The 18,783-nt window shown below is 45.2% G+C and overlaps 5 protein-coding genes across 8 annotated transcripts; 2 read left to right on the top strand and 3 right to left on the bottom strand.

Moving 5' to 3' along the window:
* Positions 1-1,504: 1,504 nt before the first annotated feature.
* LOC117137979 (mitochondrial sodium/calcium exchanger protein) lies at positions 1,505-4,027 on the bottom strand. 2 transcript variants are annotated; one of them, XM_033299752.1, is made up of 7 exons: positions 3,656-4,025; positions 3,106-3,431; positions 2,968-3,042; positions 2,429-2,914; positions 2,221-2,369; positions 1,933-2,167; positions 1,505-1,879 (listed from the first exon to the last, which is right to left on the bottom strand). In XM_033299752.1, exons 1-7 carry the CDS (start codon positions 3,940-3,942, stop codon positions 1,584-1,586), a joined length of 1,854 nt encoding a protein of 617 aa, XP_033155643.1. In that variant the 5' UTR covers positions 3,943-4,025; the 3' UTR covers positions 1,505-1,583. The 2 variants fall into 2 exon arrangements, with proteins under 2 accessions (XP_033155643.1, XP_033155644.1); XM_033299753.1 differs by lacking the exon at positions 1,505-1,879 and having other exon boundaries at positions 1,942-2,103; positions 3,656-4,027.
* An 8-nt stretch (positions 4,028-4,035) lies between these two features.
* Positions 4,036-5,139, top strand: LOC117137980 (CTD nuclear envelope phosphatase 1). Its single transcript, XM_033299755.1, has one exon. It carries the CDS (start codon positions 4,208-4,210, stop codon positions 5,087-5,089), a length of 882 nt encoding a protein of 293 aa, XP_033155646.1. The 5' UTR covers positions 4,036-4,207; the 3' UTR covers positions 5,090-5,139.
* A 2,053-nt stretch (positions 5,140-7,192) lies between these two features.
* On the bottom strand, positions 7,193-9,418 carry LOC117136893 (phenoloxidase-activating factor 2). Its single transcript, XM_033298006.1, has 2 exons — positions 8,720-9,418; positions 7,193-8,160 (listed from the first exon to the last, which is right to left on the bottom strand). The coding sequence occupies exons 1-2, from the start codon at positions 9,221-9,223 to the stop codon at positions 7,285-7,287; spliced, it is 1,380 nt and encodes a 459-aa protein (XP_033153897.1). The 5' UTR covers positions 9,224-9,418; the 3' UTR covers positions 7,193-7,284.
* A 534-nt stretch (positions 9,419-9,952) lies between these two features.
* On the top strand, positions 9,953-12,350 carry LOC117136892 (phenoloxidase-activating factor 2). Of its 2 annotated transcripts, XR_004459116.1 has the most exons (4): positions 9,953-10,049; positions 10,488-10,959; positions 11,016-11,971; positions 12,094-12,350. XR_004459116.1 is itself a non-coding variant. In XM_033298005.1 (3 exons), exons 2-3 carry the CDS (start codon positions 10,504-10,506, stop codon positions 11,892-11,894), a joined length of 1,335 nt encoding a protein of 444 aa, XP_033153896.1. In that variant the 5' UTR covers positions 9,953-10,049; positions 10,488-10,503; the 3' UTR covers positions 11,895-12,350. The 2 variants fall into 2 exon arrangements, 1 of the variants encoding a protein (XP_033153896.1); XM_033298005.1 differs by having other exon boundaries at positions 11,016-12,350.
* Positions 12,351-13,590: 1,240 nt separating this feature from the next.
* On the bottom strand, positions 13,591-14,625 carry LOC117136894 (serine protease 1). 2 transcript variants are annotated; one of them, XM_033298007.1, is made up of 2 exons: positions 14,573-14,625; positions 13,592-14,510 (listed from the first exon to the last, which is right to left on the bottom strand). In XM_033298007.1, the coding sequence occupies exon 2, from the start codon at positions 14,440-14,442 to the stop codon at positions 13,717-13,719; it is 726 nt and encodes a 241-aa protein (XP_033153898.1). In that variant the 5' UTR covers positions 14,443-14,510; positions 14,573-14,625; the 3' UTR covers positions 13,592-13,716. The 2 variants fall into 2 exon arrangements, with proteins under 2 accessions (XP_033153899.1, XP_033153898.1); XM_033298008.1 differs by lacking the exon at positions 14,573-14,625 and having other exon boundaries at positions 13,591-14,535.
* Positions 14,626-18,783: the final 4,158 nt, after the last annotated feature.

Raw genomic sequence — 18,783 nt, 5'->3', positions numbered from 1 at the left:
TGTGACATGTTTTTGCAACAGCTTTGGTTTCGCCCCTCGCCGCCACTCGCCACTCGAGATTCCGATTCGTATTCCGATTCACCCAGCTCGGAAGGGCTCCGTGGCCATGAGATTTGATGCATTTTGCTTGTTACCAAATTGTTTTGCATTCTCCTTCACGTTTTTACATAGACTCGCAGTCCCGAATCGAATGCAAAAACGGCAAAACGGAAGGAGAAGTCCTTTTTCTGTGCTATTGGCTTGGTTCTGGCAGGATTCGGTGTGAAAGTCATCAAATATTTAAAGCCCAAGTGCGGAATCGCACCCAGATTGCTAGAGATGGTTTATGCAAGACGGGAAATTGATTTCGAATGATGTGTCTTCGGGATTGGCCTCATGCCAAATTCTAGTATTTAATTCTGCAGAAATATACTCAGCTCCTTATCAGTAGTTCTTGTTATTGTTCAATAGATTAAATGCGACCGACAGGCCTCTGTTTGCGTGCCCATTTACTATCGCTCATGAATGAACTTATTTATAGTGCTGTGCTGTCTTATCGCCAATGGCTCTTTTTATGGATGGCCATAAGTACTCTAGTATTTTGGGAACGTGTGAGCTTATACGAGTTAATAATTTCCAAATCATTCTTCCATGTTGCATTTGGCATTAAAAATTTCTTGTTTTTTTAGCTACTTTTCGTTTCTGCAAAAGTTCTCAAGTTTTTCTAAAACTATTTATAAATTTCCATGGAACGGAGAAAACCTCATCATTTCTCGTAATAAACAAAAAAACATTCCAAGAAGAAGGCAAACATATTTCACGTTGCAGTTTGCAGCTAGCTATTTCCGCTGGAAAACTTTGTGCTGCAGTTGTCAGTTGGTTAAATGGAAAATATTTCTGACCAGCCGGGCACGTTTATTTATGGAGCGAGTGCACGCCATATTAAATAGCTGGGAAGAGAAGATTTATGCCTGGGGATGGTCTGCAGTCCTGGAAGCCGCTAATACTGCTAGCCATAAATTGCCGCTTAGCATTATAACTCAATTAGCCAGTGGACGGGTTGCGTATACGCAATGTTGTCCGGCAGAAACAGTTACATTTACAACTGTACTGGCGAATTGTGCAAGCCCTAATTAATGTCAAGCGGCAGGGAAGCCCAGTTTCTGGCCTTGTAGTTGTCACTGTAGCCATTCCAGGTCACTTTCCGCCCATGTCTACTAATCCGCTGGCCGTGGCTGTGGGCACTTGTTGTGGGCTAATGAATTGGCTGCCAGGAGTCTTGCCTTCGTGTCTGCGGCTTTCCTCCAATTAGCGCCGACTCACATTTGACTTAACCCCATTGTCATCGCAAAGGTGAGAAGAGCGGCAGTTTGAAGCCAACACGGCGTATACGCAATCCAACTGACCCACTGCATTACGTTAATTGAGCTGTTATGATGAAGTTGCCGCTCGATAACTGCTTTCACAGGTGAAATTACCATAGCAGGGAAATTAATTTCAAGTCATTAATGAAACCAAGGGTGGATAAATGTTAGGAAAATGTATATTTATATGTCGAATTTGGTACATCGAATTTTTATATTTCCATAGAAAACCCTTTTTCCCTAGATATCGCCAAAAGCTGCCGTGACTGGCAAGTCCGAAGAAAACGAATGTATGATTTTTCTATGAATTAGGATAGCAAAAAGCAAGTAAATGCAGTAAAACACGATGGAAAATATGCCCACGGAGCGCCTGGCGAAAAATCCCAGCGTCGTGGACCATAGAAGAGTGGAAAACAGACCCAGGTTTAAAAAAATGAATGCATTTAAGCCGTAATTGCCCGTTTGGTTAGCTTCCGAGACCGGGAGGCCAACTAGATTCTTGACATGCATCACAGTGCTGGCGGACATGACAACGGCTGTGATTTCAAAGCTTATTAAGGATGTTCCAATTGGCACACACAATACTCACTGAAGAAGGGTCCTCCAATGGCTGAGGCGTAGGCCATCTTGGGATATCCGTGCAAGGCCATCGCCACGTTGGCAATTAGCGGACCCAGACTTCCTGTACAAGCCTTCACCGTTGCGCCCATAAAGTCGTCCTCCACCTTAAGGATGTGGCCAATGACTTCCAGGACCTTGTCTATTTCCGTGGCACAAATGAAGATCATAAACATGGACCCAGTCAGATTCATAACAGTAAACACCTGTGAATTCGGAACTTACGTTAACCTAACGCAACCTGTAACCTGTAACTCACCGAATGGTAAAATGGTGGCACATCGGTTCTAGATTGGATAAACATAAAGACCGCTATCGGCATGGTTATAGGCAGGGAATACACAGCATAAATGGATTCCTCGGCCATGGCAACGTACCACAGCGAGTTGCCCCTAGAGCTAAGCAAAGCTATGGGAAGAAGATTACCTTCTAGTGCTCTTGAGCAACAATAACCCTAACGAACGTACCTTTAATGGCCATAATGGACATTGCCGGATTCAGCATTACTTGAATGCAATTCAGAAGCTTGTTCCAGCCATGTTTGTCCAGCTCGTAGTCCACCAGAGGTATGTAGATGCAGCATAAGATTACAGCTGGGATTTTGGTCAACATAAAGGCACGCTTGATTATGTTTCCTTTCCGCCACTTTTCACGGTTAATTGGCCTCAGGACTCTGAAGAGGTCCTTGAAGAGTCCCCAGTTCCTTCCCAGCGCTCTGTTGTGCAATACATTCCGCGTGGCCTTCTTATCGATGCTTATGCGAGTGCTGCGGCCCATTCTCAAGGTGGTGTACCTTATTTTGTTGATGTTGGGACCCGAATTGGTCCTTTCAAAAATCTCCACTTCCATGTCACGGGAGTAGATCGCCTGGTTTCTCTCCAATTCACTTAGGCGCTTTCTCTTTTCCGGAGTCATTTCTCCCACCAAGAGGGCATCGATCTGTGCATTTGTTGCTGGAAATTAACAATTACAATCTTTCTTCTAAGCAAATAACTTAAGCACTTACTCTTTAACGCCCTCCGAATGAGGTACACATCAACGACATTTACTAATATGTAAAAAATGTATACAAGAAACATAACTAAGATTGAGGAAGGAGAACCATTAGTAACAATAAGGATTTCTTCCAAAGCGAAAAGCTTGCCTATGAATGACGTTTCGGATACATGTTCACTGCTGGCCAGGAAGTACTGAAGGAGCATCGATCCAAAGATAAGAAACAAAATGTCCCGAACACTTTCGTACGCGTTCATCTTGAAAGGACTCATGTAGCAGATCAGACCTCCTGAAACCATGGACACAAAGAGGGCGGCGGCCAAACTATTGGCAAACACGGGCACATTCGCATTCACACTGGCCAGGTTGGAGAATAGGTCGGCGGAGCTGTTCCCAAAGGCCAACAAGGTCACGCCCGCCACGTGCTCGTTCATACGGAGGAACCGCGACACGGCCTTCAGAGCAGGACTGTAGCTGAAGGTACACAATCATATTGAGGTGGGAAGTGAAATACTTAGATGTATATACTCGGTAGTACATGGAATTAAATAATCTTTTTAATTTGGTCTTATAAATGTATCAGAAACCAATTCGCGGTATACGTCAGCTATTGGAAATATTTATCGAAGTACTACTCCCCGGGGAATGCCTCTCTTCTATCCTAGCTTCAACTATTGTCAGTGGACGTGTCTACTTACTATTTGTTGCAAACGTGGATCAGCAGAACAAGTATCTCGTAGCAGAGACCCATGAACAGAGTGAGGAAGATGACCTGCTCGAATTCGTTTACGCAGTTCAGGTCGCAGGCCATGATCCTCATGTAGGGCAGCACATTGGTGCTCCTATTGCAGTCCTTGGCTTTCGCCACAAAGGCACACCGCTCCTCGAAGGGAAACGTGTTGGCCGCGTAGCAGCTGACCGTGTCCCAGAAGTTATCGAACTCCGCATCGAAGGCATTGGGCACATAGCTGTCTTCGGTGGCCATTGCAGTGTGGTGTGTGTGAACGAAACGAAATCTAGAAAATAACTGGCACGATTGTCGGGGTCTCCATTGCTTCAAAGGTCTACTATGTAGAACTGTCAATGAGTAACATTTAAGGGTAGAGTTTTCGTCTACTGACACTTCCCTTTCGGCCCAATACACCAGCAAAACTCTTAAATTGACTCCAATGTAAGGAGGGGGTATAATGTAAGACAGCGAGCCGACTCCTCTAGCCTTTGCATTGAATTTGAAAGGACTCGCGTGCAAAATGGTCAGTCAGCTGCCCGCACAGTCTGCTGATTTAGACAAGCTCGCTCCATCCGGTCAGTTTGCCGTCGCTGTGGTCAGCAATCTCCAGAGATCGCGTTCGAGCTCCGATCGCCGGCGGCTCGTGTTGATCCTGCTCGCCAGCGACCTGGGCACCTATATTAGACGCCTGCTGGCCCGTGTGGCGGAGAAGGCATGTACGATCCTACGCACGTATCTGGGGCTTAGCTACCGGGAAGTGTCCATATCCCCGGACATGGCCCACAGACTGTCCGTCGTTGGCCGGAAGACACTGGTCCTGGACCTGGATGAGACTCTGGTGCACTCATGTTACCTCGATCCGGATACCCACGATAACGTGGGATGCAGCCAGTTGCCCGAAAACGCACGACCGGACTATGTGCTCAATATTTCCATCGACGGGATGGAACCTATCGTTTTCCGGGTCTTCAAGCGGCCGCATGTCGACGAGTTCCTGGACTTCGTGTCCAAGTGGTACGACCTGGTGATCTACACGGCCAGCCTGGAGGCTTATGCCGCCCAGGTTGTGGACCAACTGGACGCGGGGCGAGGATTGATGACTCGCCGCTTCTATCGCCAGCACTGTCGAGCCTCCTCGCCATTGGTCTCCAAGGACCTGACATTGGTCAGCCCTGACATGAGCGGCGTTTTAATCATCGACAACTCGCCGTACGCGTACCGCGACTTTCCCGACAACGCAGTTCCCATTAAGACCTTCATCTACGACCCCGACGACACGGAGCTGCTGAAGATGCTGCCCTTCCTCGATGCCCTGCGCTTCACCAAGGACGTTCGCTCCATTCTCGGTCGGCGCGTTATCCGCCATTACCATAACCGATCTACCATTTCATCCCATCATTAAACGAATTGACTGTAGCCTGCATTGTTAGAATAAAGAAATAGCATGAAATTCCTGAAACAATGAATATTTGTACCAATGTTTTAATTATTATTTATTGTACACAAAGTGCAATGGATAATGGATACTATATAACAAGGATTTAATCACATAAAAATATAAATATATGAATATGAATGAAACAAAAGATAAGCTGCAACTTGTAAGTAACTTGTAAGTTTGAACAAATTTGAAACACTCCTGTCTAAATTATGCTTTATTATTTTAATCATGGCTGTGTATTCAAATTAGGGACCCCAATCCTTACGGTCCAGGCTAAGTGCAGGCTGTTTATCCTTTAATCAAGTCAGGCCATTCGAGACACGGGCGAAGGCAGGCACATATGGGCCAACCTCGGAGCAGATGCATTTCATTGCTCATACGCCAGGTTGGCCCGTCTGGCTTTTTTGCGATTTCCGTGTGTGAGCAGAAGTTGGGGAACTCAGGCTGCATGCAAATGCAGAAGCGTAATGATGTTGCGGCTTTTTGACTTTACACGGCCACAGTGGCAGCCACAACTCTGAGCCACCTGATGCCATATCCTACCGCCTGCTGCCCTGCTGCCTCCTGTTGTGGGGGAAAGTTGCAAAACTTTAAATTGAATTCTTAATTATTGCGCACACGAGGCTGCAATTTTAATGCACACAGTCCAAAATGTTTAGATAATATTTCAGTTTTGCTGCAAATTGTCAAATGGCCAGCCGAGTCCCATGATAATTTTGTTTCTCCCATTTTTTTAGGGATCTAAGAGATTCATTCTGGCCCAGGCTGATTTATGTGAACGAGCGCCCGGCAAATTTTGATTTGTAGCTCCATAAAATGTTTCAGCTGGCAGGCAGGCAGGCAAAACTATCCGAAATCCATGAGCCACGGGCTTCGGCAGAGTTGGTTATTGAAATCCAGCAGATAGCTGGGCGCAGGAGCAGGCGGCACAGCACAGTTTCAGTGACAGTCAACGGTGCGTATGAGCAATCAGTCAGCCAGTCAGTGACTCAGTTAGCTACCGATATCTGAATTGTTTATGCTTCGCCTAGTGTGAATTTGCCGTAGGTCCAGAGCAAACTTTAAAACGATTTCCGTGGCAGATCTTAAATTGTTAAATCCATTATGTATCAGAAGACCCCCCTCACCAGTTGTGATACTACTTTTTCGCTTTGAAATATTAGAAGCAGTCCTTCCAGCATTGGTTATATTTTACAAAATGGCTATAGTCGGCGCTGGCCTTTTGTCCGCATTTTCTTGCGGTCTTTATTATTCCTGCTATCCCAACGGATTCCTTGTTTGCCTTGCCTAATTTGCTTATTAGCCGGAAAATGTGGTAGCTTGCAAATTGAGAAAAAGTGACTCACTAATTAACTTTTTGCCTTGCAAATGAAGCTGTGCAGCTTTTAAGCCACTGTCAAAATAAACAACCCAAAGATGCCCTTGTAATTTATATGTAGTCCATTCTAATTGACTGTGAGTCACGGGAAATAGTTGATTGTTCGCTGTGGTTTTTCAACTGCGCCCCAGAGCAATTAACAATGCAAATTGATACGCCGAGGCAGCAGACGAATAGATGCCGGCAAGTAAGTGAATTCATTTTGCCCCCAAGCCGAAAACTAAGCGGCTTGAAGGACCTCCTGCAATCAAATCGGCGGCTTAAGCTGCACATAAATCTTGCATCGAATGGCGGGAGAACTTTCACCTGCTCCGCCATAAATTTCCATTCCAATTCCACCACTCAATGTGGCTTAAACGACCGACTATTCACTGACAGCGTATTTGTGAGGACGAATTGGGTAATTTCAAACCGTTTGGCAAGAAGGGCTAACAATGGTGATCAAAGTAAGAAGTCAAACTTTACAGCGCAGATAACTTTTCCATGAGAAAAACACGAAGCATTTTTAACGTATGTTCTAGAATAGTGAAATAATGTGAAATTATGATTATAAGACTTATCTCTTACAATTATGCATGTGCTGCTGAAGCAGAGATATAGATAAGATTATATTGCAATTTCGCCATGTAGAGTAATTTAGCCAAAAGCTAATACTTTTGAAATTGAAATTAAGAAGTAGGACAAAATTATGAATTTATGAATTGCATCATTTACACAACTGCAATTAATTTAAGTAAGTTTATTTGAGATTGATTTACAAGCTAGCTGTGTACGTAACCTAAAAGCCCTCTATTGATGGGAACCCGCTCTTCGTCACCTGCTCATCGATCCAGTTCCTCAAATAGGCCACATTCGTGTAGGCCGCAGGCACATCCTTCTCGGCACATTCGATGCCCCAGGACACGAGGCCCACCAGCTGGTAGCGATCCTTCTGACCAGGCAAAGTGCAAAACAACGGGGAGCCGCCATCGCCCATGCAGGTGTCCTTGCCCTTCACGCCGCCGGCACAAGTGAAGCTCGGATGTAGGTTGTAGCGACGCCCCAGGACAGTGCGCCGCAACAGGCGTTGGCAGGACTCGTGGTCCACCGCCGGCAGCTCGATGCGCTTTAGCAGGTTTTCCATGGTGCGGGACGTGCTGTACCTGAGCCCCCAGCCAGTGGCCAAGCAGCTTGCACTCCGCAACTCGGCCTCCATTTGGGGCGTCTCCGGCGGCGGCAGGCAGATGGGCTGTATGTGCGGCGCCACCTGGAACGGTCGCTCCAGCACCACCAGAGCAATGTCGTTGTATAGGGTCAGGTTGTTGAAGTTATCGTGGCGATGCAGCTCGCTGATGGCCCGCATCTGGTAGGGATGCAGCTCTGTCTGGCTGTTAAGGTCCCAGTCGCCAGCTCGAACCAGCAGCGAGTCCTCACTCCGGTTGAGCACGTTGTGGGCACTGGTCAGCACCAGCTGCGGGTGGATGAGGGCGCCGCCGCAGACGAAGTTGCCCTCCATGTCCATCAACGCCACCATCCAGGGGAACTCGGCGAAGACGGACTCGCCATTGTTGTACCCATCCAGTTGGTAGTAGAGCCCCTTCGGGTTGCTATAGCCGCATCCCTTCAGCAGAAAATCCTTTGCGTTACGCTGGATGGAATTGCGACCCTCCTCAATCTGGAAGAAATATATATTTAAGCATTAATAAAAAAAGTCGAAAAAATTAATTAAACTAAATTGATATTTGTAGCGAATACCCAAAACGACAACTACGGACACTTTTGTATTTTAAATTAAGACAAAAATTGTTTTGGAAACTCCATCTCGATTATTTTATCAGTTACCACCAGCAAAAACAAGACAATCTGTAGATAATACGTATATAAACAATCTTTTCTCGTTGAATACATTTTAGATTACCATTTTTTCAAAAACCCAATTTTATATACAAATTAATAAATGTCAACAAAATATCAACCGTTACAAAGAAGGCTAATTTAAATGATTAAATACGAGTTAAATTAAAACATCGCAGTGCAGATAAGTCGAGCAGTTCTTTAGCACAATCAATAGCTATTTTTATGAATTGTGACTGGAAATTGTACTAGACGCCTGAATTGACCTTACTTTCCTCTATAATCAAACCACAACAACAAGCTTTCATATTCAAACTTACACTAGCTAACAACAAAATATTTCAAACGATTGTTATATATGATCTGATTTGATTTCTTACCTGATCGCCCAACGGACAGCACTCCTCCACGACCCGGCAGCCGAAGTTGCTCTCCTCGTTTATGCGCGGCTTGATGATGTACCGCCCATCCTCGTTGACCACTCCGGTGGAGCAGAGGTGCCGCGGGACACACTCCCGCTGGACGCCACAACTTTTGTAGCCCGGCTCGTCCTCCTTGTCGCCCACGCGGTTTGGTTTCGCTGCGGCTTCATGGGGGTTATCCAGGGGGTCCCACAGATTTTTCCGTCGCTGATTCCGGTACTCGATCTCGGCCTGATAGGCCTCGAAGTTCTCCAACTGCTCCCTATCGCAGCACTCCAAGTCGCGGCCGCAGCTGTTGTCCAATATGCGCTTGACCAGCTTCCCCTTGCCGGAATCATCCGTCTCGTCGCACTTCTTCTTGCTAACGCAGACCTCGTGGCTCCCGCAGGCGCGGATCGAGAGGCTCGCCGGTGCGAGGGAAACCAGTGCCAGACTGATCAGCAACACCTGCTCCACATTCATGGCGACGATCGGAATTGGTATGGGAAAACCACACTCGTTCACACAGTTCAACAGTGAGCCAAACAACAAACAGCACACACAATCGCTGGGAATTTGTTTGGAATCCGAATAACCCCTACGATTTCAGCCGGATCAATGCGCAATTCACTTTGTATTACTTTCAAGAGCCGCGACGCGTTTTCGACTGACTCTGCCCTCGCAGCGATCGGCGATATTATGGGAGAGAGCCTCTGAATCTCCGGAGATTAGTAAAATCTACTAATTGCTCCCCAACGACTTCGCTCAACAAATTCAATTCTCTTCCGATCGGCAGCACTTTACTTCTCAGAATCCGGAAAGCCGGTTCTAACTATATATATCTTGAGCTGAACTATAGGCGATCAGTCGTCTTTGTGAAACATATGCTACAGGGTTGGCATCGGTGATGTCTTTACATTTAAATATGAATATGTTGAGTAATTAGCTTATGTATATCTCATATGTTTAATAAATTCTATATGTAAATGAATATATGAGGGGGAAAAAATAGCTGTTTGCATAAAATAATACAAAATATCACAGGATCAAGAAGGAGGTGGATCTGTTATCCTGGTGCACTACTACAGCTGTGGGACTAGGTATAGATGGGAAAACCCACCCCACTTCGCTTCTTTATAAGCCTTTCTCTCTTACGTGCTCTTTCGAACTGAGATTCCCAGAATCTTCCGAGCAGGTTCTATAAATGCTTCGATTTCAACTCTACTTGATCAGTCGACATCGCGAGTCTGTAGCTACGAGATTGTTTTCAATCGGTGTTGTCTTTGCTTTCAACTGCACTAGCACATAGGTATATATGGCCAGTATATACGCCTACATATCCGCATACTTTAGTTGTAACGTATACTATATATCGACGAGGGCAACCATTGATAATAAAACCATTACAATAAAATGTAGTCAAATGCACTGACATACACATATTTAATAGAATTTATTGCAGTTCCGTTTAAAGATATTGATGTGAAGTGTTTGTGAAAACTATATTAATTAAATAATTATATCTATTAACTATTCCAATAAATGGTTTTTTTCAGTGATAAATCTTTTAAATATAAAAGAAGTGTATTGTACAAGGTCTATGCTCTTAAGATTGATTTGTTTTTAAAATTTAATCACGAGTGCACAAGTATTCATTCCAACGATGTCGATAACCCCAATTGTGCATCATTTGAGATTAAGGCTTCACTTATCTCTAGTGTTCTCTCACATCTTCTTGCTCCGCCAGTTTCCCACCTACGAAGATGAGCTGGCTGATCTCAGCGGTCTTCCTCCTGGTGTCCCTTTGTGCCTTAGCGAAGGGCCAGGACACGATTTCGGCGATGTGCCTCTCGGACGAACGGTGCACCACTGTGAAGCGTTGCGAAGACTCGGATGATTCCGGTCGCAGGGGAATTAGGCCACGCAGCTCCCGCATCTGCGGCACCCAAAGGGTCTGCTGCGAGAAGGCCCAGCTGGACAGCTATGACAGATGGCTGGCTGAGAGGACCACAACCGTGCCCTCAACGATTCGAAACAAGGTGTCCAGTGTTCTGGAACCGCCGCCGAACGAGAGCTGCGGTCAGAACATGGAGTGTGTGCCCAGGAAGCTGTGCCGCGACAATATCATCAACGACTCGGGGATCAGCCTGATCAATCCGAGGATCAGCCCGATTCAGTGCAGCAAGTCCTTGTACCGCTGTTGCGCCGTGGATCAAAAGGTCAGCCCAAGAGCATTGATACAAGTATCCATACCAACTCATTAAAACTTTTCCAGGTGGATGATAACGAAAGTCCGTACTTGGTGAAGCAGGCGAACTTCAAGTACAAGAACTGCGGCTATAGCAATCCAAAGGGTCTGATCCCCGACAACGACAAGTTCCCCTACTCGGAGGACGTATCCATATTCGGAGAGTTTCCTTGGATGGTGGGCATCTTCACTGGCCGCCAAGAGTTTCTGTGCGGCGGCACTCTCATCCATCCGCAGTTGGTAGTCACCACTTCGCACAATCTGGTCAACGAGACGGTGGACACCTTGGTGGCCAGAGCTGGCGACTGGGATCTGAACAGCCTGAACGAGCCGTATCCGCACCAAGGCAGCCGTATTAAGGAGATCATCATGCACTCCGAATTCGATCCGAACTCGTTGTACAACGACATAGCACTATTGCTCCTCGACGAACCCATCCGACTGGCTCCTCACATCCAGCCGCTGTGCTTGCCGCCTCCAGAATCTCCGGAGTTGACCAACCAGCTGCTCTCGTCCACCTGTTACGCCACTGGTTGGGGCACCAAGGAGGCGGGCAGCGACAAGCTGGAGCATGTGCTCAAGCGGATCAACCTGCCACTGGTGGAGCGGGAAGAGTGTCAGGCGAAGCTTCGGAACACACGGCTAGAGGCTCGCTTCCGGCTGCGACCGAGTTTCATCTGCGCCGGCGGAGATCCTGGCAAGGACACCTGCAAGGGCGACGGCGGCTCACCGCTCTTCTGCCAAATGCCTGGCGAAATGGATCGGTACCAGCTAGTGGGCATCGTGTCCTGGGGCGTCGAATGCGCCGTGGAAGACATTCCGGCCGTGTACGTCAACGTGCCCCATCTGCGCGGCTGGATTGACGAGAAGATCAGAGGACTTGGAATCGTGCTGCAGGCGCAATAAGCTCAAACTAAACGATGCAAATGAAAAATAAGAAGCAAACGTGGTTTTTTTACCAAATAAAACAAAACTCGATATGTGTAAGTCAGCGGTCGGCATATGTATATTTAAACATGGATACTTTGTGGTGAACGAGATCACTCCCTTCTTTATAATCCCAGAATAGTCGTCAAAAATTTACAAATTCTTTTAATATTTTTAGATTTTATTACTCGTATTGCCGGTTTTCATCGATATATAGAAGACATTACAAAATTCTGTTGTGACATGGTAGTTTTTTTCTAGGTAACTAATATTCTTCATTTAGAAAATACATGTCAAAGATTTAATTTAATCGCACGTTTTCATTTCTACCGCACTATCTTTCTCTAAGAAACAGGTATCAGATAGTCGAGTGACTCAACATTACCACAATATCTGGTTTCATTCAATAAAAATAAGGATTTGCTGGTCGCCAAACGAGTGTTATTCCCATCTCATAATAAATACAATTTAATTTTGGATTTTGTATTGGATGATACTACCATGATTGATTACTTTTACCAAGTTCTCTTTACTTAAATATTGGATTGTTACTGCGATAAGGGCAATAACCCTCTGCCTGAGAAACTCTTTAAAGCTCTTATCATTTACAAACATTATCTGCCATCGTCGGTCTTCTATATCCGCCATTTATCCGTGCCAGCTTGAACTTAAACGCCGGGATAGTTTTCCATCCAGGCACTTAGCTCGGAGGTACATCCAAGTCAGTGGATTTATTGCAATCCTTGAACAAAGGAGCGGCACTGGGATATTCGAGCCAAGGAGCACAGCGTCTTCATGCCGGCAGCTTATAAATAGTGGAGCCATGGCAGATGGCTATGTGGACTATCCCCCATTTGACACCCCCATACGCCGTGCTTCACTTCACCATCGCGGCTATGGAACCAAATTAACCAGGAAGCGCCTCACGGAATGGGGGAAATGAGAAACAACGCATTGAATCGCCAAAAATTGAGAAATTACACGCTGGGCCGAGCAAACGGCGATGTAGCGAATTGATTTTCGGGCTGCCTGCTGTTCCGCCTGGAGCTCCATCCTCCTCTCCACATCGTGGCACTCGATTCCCCAGCCAGGAGCCGGTCCACAAACTCATTTCTCAAGTAAATTGTTTAAACAGTTTTTGCTTTGTTTTACGTTCTCGTAATTTATTAGGCACTTTTACGGCCCTCGCGTTTTGTATTGATTTTGTTGTTTTCAAAAGTAACTACTGCATTTTGCCGGGAAATTGATGCAGTTTCTGCGGCCTACCTATCTTTGGTAATATTCAGTGCATATTACTTAAGAACCAAAACTATTTTAATATACCAATATAAGAATCCAATTCAGGTACCTTTAAAAGTTCTATCAAATATCTGAACACAAAATCGGCTTTCAAAGATCTGACTTCAAAATACCAGCAATTTTTGAATCTTAATAGTAAATACAAATTTTAGACTTTATCAACTTTGTGTAGATAAGATATTGGTAGTAGGGTCCGACATGAGGCTATGTTTTTAAATGTTTTTGAATACCTAATAAATCAGAGCCAATAAATAATGGCCACATTAATAATGGTCATATATACTAACTTTACTTTCAGTATTCAAAAGCCAACTTATCGCTGAGGGCCTGGGGTGCTTATCAAGAACTGACTTTACACCTTTTGCTTCCTGTTCTGTGTTCGCAACCCACTTATTTAACTTCCCACTCAATTTAACAAGACCACTTAGACAACACCTTAAGTATATGCAAACAAAAGAAATTAAATAGTTTTTTATATGATTGCTTTATCAAATCACAGTTCTTAGTAGACAATGCCGGTGTGGTCGCGGATCCAGTCCAGGTATCCGGTGACACGAGTGAATCCGGCGGGGCGGCCGGCGGTACAGCCCTCTCCGCTGCCGAAGGATACGATGCCCACGATGCGGTTGGTATCGTGCAGGACCAAGGGACCGCCGGAGTCACCGCTGCAGGAGGACTTGCCGCCGTCGGTGTTGATGCAGATGGTGTTGTCGATGACGTAGTTGCCTCCGTAGTAGTTGCGGCAGTCGTTGTTGTCCATGATCTGGACATCGACGCTGTTCAGGTAGTTGGACATGCCGCTGTTGTTGTCGGTCAGACCCCATCCAGAGGCCACTGCCCACCAGCCGGAGAAGCTGTTGTAGCGATCGTTGTAGCTGGGCAGCTCCACCTTGTTGACCAAGTGCCAGAAGTCCACGTGGGGGATGCGGATCAGGGCGATGTCGTTGTTCAGGAAGTCGTTCCAGTCGGGATGCTGGATCATGTCGCTGCGGCTCACCCAGTGGGTGTACTGGGCCTCGTGCCGGAAGCTGGCTCCGAAGTAGATGAGCACATGGTTGGCGTTGTTCGTGCAGTGGGCTGCGGTCAGGACCCAGGTGTGGTCGATGATGGAACCGCCGCACCAGTAGCCGCCATCGTTGAAGCTCAGTCCCACAATGTAGGGAATCTTGCCCTCGTAGGCCGGGTATCCATTGGTAATGCGACCCTCGATCTTGCCGGCGCGGGGCATGTCCTTCACTGGGACAGCCTTGGCGGACTCGGAGGGCACCACTCCGGCAGAGGCGACAGCCAGACAGGCTAGGAAAACAAAGAGCTTCATGTTGGTCAAAGAACAACTGGCCAGCGACGGCACAACCAACCTCTTTATATGGCAACCTTATCGGAACTCAGCGAAAGGCTATTTTTTATTCGCACTCATAAATCTAGGTTATTTTGAATTTTGTAGAAACTCCAAGGGGGATTAGATAAGCAATCACTAGAGTTTGCAGCTTTATAAATTATCCTTTCCATTGCTAGTCAAATATTTTAATCACATAACTATCCACTTCTTATCAAATAATCAAATTTCATTTAAATTATAGAAGAATATAATACAAACTAACAGTTGGGAGGAACCATGATAATGTAAACCCTTCAGATATGGTACATAATGGTACGATATTCATTTTCCCTCACCGAATAGAAGCCCTGATACCTTTGACTGGAGCTCTGGTCATTTACTTGTGCTGGCTGAGATCCATTTACGCTTGATTAGCTATCCTTGCGCAAGCAGGGCTCAATCAAATATTTGCCAAATTGATAATCATTTAATTATAGCAAAGCATAATGCAAAATGCAACTGCTAACAGCAAATGCATCTCGATGGGCAGAGATGGAAAGGGCTGTGTTCGTGTTTGAGCGATTGTGTTGCATTGTGTGTGTGCAATTATAATGGCCCTGGCCGCAATTGTGTTGCATACTTTGAGGCACAGTTCCTTGCCATCTGTCTGTCCCTTTGTCCCGACCCCTCCTCGTCCCCCAGCCCAGCCATCAAATTACAAATGATGTAGTGCCCAGGGGAAAATGGAGCGGACGAAACGGACAAAACGGACGGAACGGACAGACTGAGGAGCGTTGCTGCTTTGTGGCCAGTGAACGGAAATAGAAACAGCTGCAAATGGCAGTTAGCTAGTTGCCTGCCACATACATGCATATATATGCACGTATGTGCATATCTGAGCGTTATGCATACAGGTCATTCCGATGTGGGAGAAAAAAGCATCCACTAATGCCCCACGCACGCGCCACACTCGGCGGCATGAACAATTGACACGGGCTAATTGCCGTGGAAGGTCCACTAAACGCACCCATAATCGTGTTATTCAGATACCCTGTACCGGAAGAGCCGCATGTGGAACCGGGAAACTGAAACTAAGGCTGCAGCCCCGGAAGGCACAGCGAGCAAATTGGGAAGGGAAGTTCCAAGCTATTGAGATAAATGGTATTAGAGTCGCTAAGCTTACTTATGATCATCACTATGCCGACTTCTGGTGTTTCCTATTTGGATACTGCTTTGTCACTTTATATGCCACAAAGAAGTTAAATTCTCTGAGATTTCTGATGAAAGGCATTAACATATAGTTTCTATTGATTAACTTGAAGAAACTTTGAAATATGTTATGGATAACCAACTGTAGTTCATTTCGTTAAACCTAATAAGCTCGTCATCGTGTCATAATCACTCGGCTAACTCGGCTAGAAGGCGTAAATTGAAAAGATATAAATCCCCGATAATGGCTTTGAGCCATCCAAAGATCAGGCCAAAAGGTACTCCATTAGTCGATTAATTAACCGACCGACTCGGCCGCTGGAATGTTGTCGCGCTAATTAACAGCCCGAGAATAAATTACGTTCATGCACATTTGCAAAAATCCGAAGTGCACGAAAGCCATGACCGGAGGGACTGGGACTGGGACTGGAACTGGGACTGGGACGGGGATTGTGCGGTTGGAAACAATTAAATGCATGCCCACTCGACGGGCCACACTGCGTATACGCAACGTGGAGCCTGCAAAATTAGCCCACCAGAGTTGCACTCCGGTCCCATTCGGATTCACATTCGGCCATTTCATTCCATGCGACATGTTGTCAGCGTTTTAGACAATTTGTTATGCAAATTGCTTATTAACTTTATGACCGGCACGCCAGCTCCACTCGACATCCCAAAACATTTTGAATTGTCAATTAGTTGCGGCGGTCAGTATACTCCAATCCCCATCTGCCAAAGGCAGATAGATTCTAAATGCAATTTCTAGCATTATTTAAACACCGAAATGTGCCGTTTTATGTCATTTTATGGCCACCTGCCTGCCACGGACTGCCATTGAATGGACATTAAATTGCCCTGGCTTCGATTTTAATTTATGTCCTTTAGCCTGGCTGCCCGGGCTAAAACTCCGGCTCCTCCACCTGCTAATGACATTGGCTAGCTATCGACAGTGGCCTTTAACTTAATTGAAAATTTTCATTTTGTCCCTGCCAAATGGCGGTGAGCTGTTATTTATGGCTTTCGCTGGGAACTGGCCAAATAACCGGCGACCCTTCAACTCGACCTCGCTTTTCCGCCATGATTTGTGTAGTTTCGCTTTAATGATGTTTTCCATTGTTCAGAAAGTGTAATTTTCCTTTTAAGGTTAAACATTTTTAACTGTTAAATATGTACATAATGAGGTGGTTAAGCGTCACATCATTATGTTAATTGTTTTGACGATGTTTCAAGGAATTTACTGGAATTTATATTTAACGTTTGTTCTTAAAGCTAATGAAAAATATGTAAAGCTTTAAGAGAAATACAAAAGCAGGACATTTGCCGTATATTTATACTCATGAATGGGGTATATTGAATTCAGACACAAGATTGCAACTCAGTGAAGCTAATATTTGCGACCTTATAAAGTATATAGGTATAGTCTTTATTATTATCAACAGTTACGTTTCCCTCTGTTTTATCTGCATGAAACTTTAACAAAACTATTTAGTATATAGATCGGAACGGGCGGATCTGACAACTACATAATATAAGTGCCATAAGAAAATTGAAACAAAATAATTGGAAAGAATCTAACTCTGTTGCTTTTGATAATGTGACAGTAGATTACAATTTCTTCCACAATTGCGATTTGGGCTTCCGTATAATTCTTAAACTTTCCCTTTTCAGCACACACTTAGCCTAAATAGTCCTGGCTAGTTCCTCTGACTGCAATCCACTGGAACTTGAGATGCGCATAGTTTTCTTGCCTGAAAGCTCCGAAATTGGGCAGTTAGTTGAAATGTTCCGGCATTAGCGCACATAAGTATGCAACAGCTAGCAACTACAAAGTAGCACCAGCCCTAAATACTTTCGGCTATCTCCTGCCATCCTTTCTCTTTATTGGCGATGGTGCACTTGGCCACATTTGCTGGTCCTGTTCCCCTCCGCTTGTTGTTTGTGAGTCCTGGGTCCTGCGCTGCTGCGCTCCTTTAGCGAATTGTGCCTCGGACATGAATTACGTTCACCGACAATTAATTTCAAGTGAAAATGTGCTAAAACTTTTAATTGGGCAGCCAAGTGGCTGGCAGGCGAAAGGAGAAGGATACGGACCGGGACAGTAAGCAAACGTGGCAGCCATAAAAATGTCGACAACATGCCGGGAAAATGTATCACTCCACCAATCCTGCTGCAGGTGCGCTCAAAGCCAACTCTTAAAGCTGCAAGACCCAGCAGACTACTACCAAAGAAATGCATAGTGCCGAAATAAAACCTAAGATACCTGTTCTAATTTTTTTAAGTATTTTACTATATGCCTAGTTGAAAAAAAGAAGGTCTAGGTCTAACATACCTAACGAATGTATGGAATACATACATACTTGTACATACTTGCGCTGAATAAAATATTTTCAAAATCGTTATTAAATTTTGATATCGATTTCACTAAATGTTCTGATACATGTAAATGGTAAGGCCTTTCTGTGGAATAAATATGCATATTTAATGAGTCATAGGGTTCGATTTCCAAATGAGAGGTTAAATAAATTAAACACTAAACAAAACGTAACATTAGCTGGACGTGCGTGTCAGTTGTTTTCTATTTGCGCATATGAGCACTTTCACCGCTTGGGTAATCAAAACAGACTGACTCCATTTGCGGCAGACAAATGCGAGAAGACAGGCAGCTAATTATGTCAATTAAACGCTTGTGCCCGACATTTGCCGGTCACTGTCGGTGACACTTGGCCAACTCACAATGACGGACATGGATCACTGCGTGTCAAAAGGATGCAATAACGGAATGGCACACAGGACAAAAATATTGAATGTAGTTTTCAAGCCCTAAAGCCAACCATATTTGTATGAATTAATCATCGTTTAATCCCAATATGAATCGGAACAGTTAAAGCTATGTTTAAAGTTAAATATAGATTACTTACGCCATTTGGCAAAATAACCCTTCATTTTTCCTGTGCACTTGCTTTTCCAACTGATGACACAACGATGAGTGACGTGGGAATGACGTCTGCACGTGTGAATGTGTAACTGCCTGTGAAGGACATA

This window comes from Drosophila mauritiana, chromosome 2R (assembly GCF_004382145.1).
Source record: "Drosophila mauritiana strain mau12 chromosome 2R, ASM438214v1, whole genome shotgun sequence".
NCBI lineage: Eukaryota > Metazoa > Arthropoda > Insecta > Diptera > Drosophilidae > Drosophila > Drosophila mauritiana.
The sequence above is the reverse complement of the archived record's forward strand: the minus strand, read 5'-3'. Positions and strand labels throughout refer to the sequence as shown.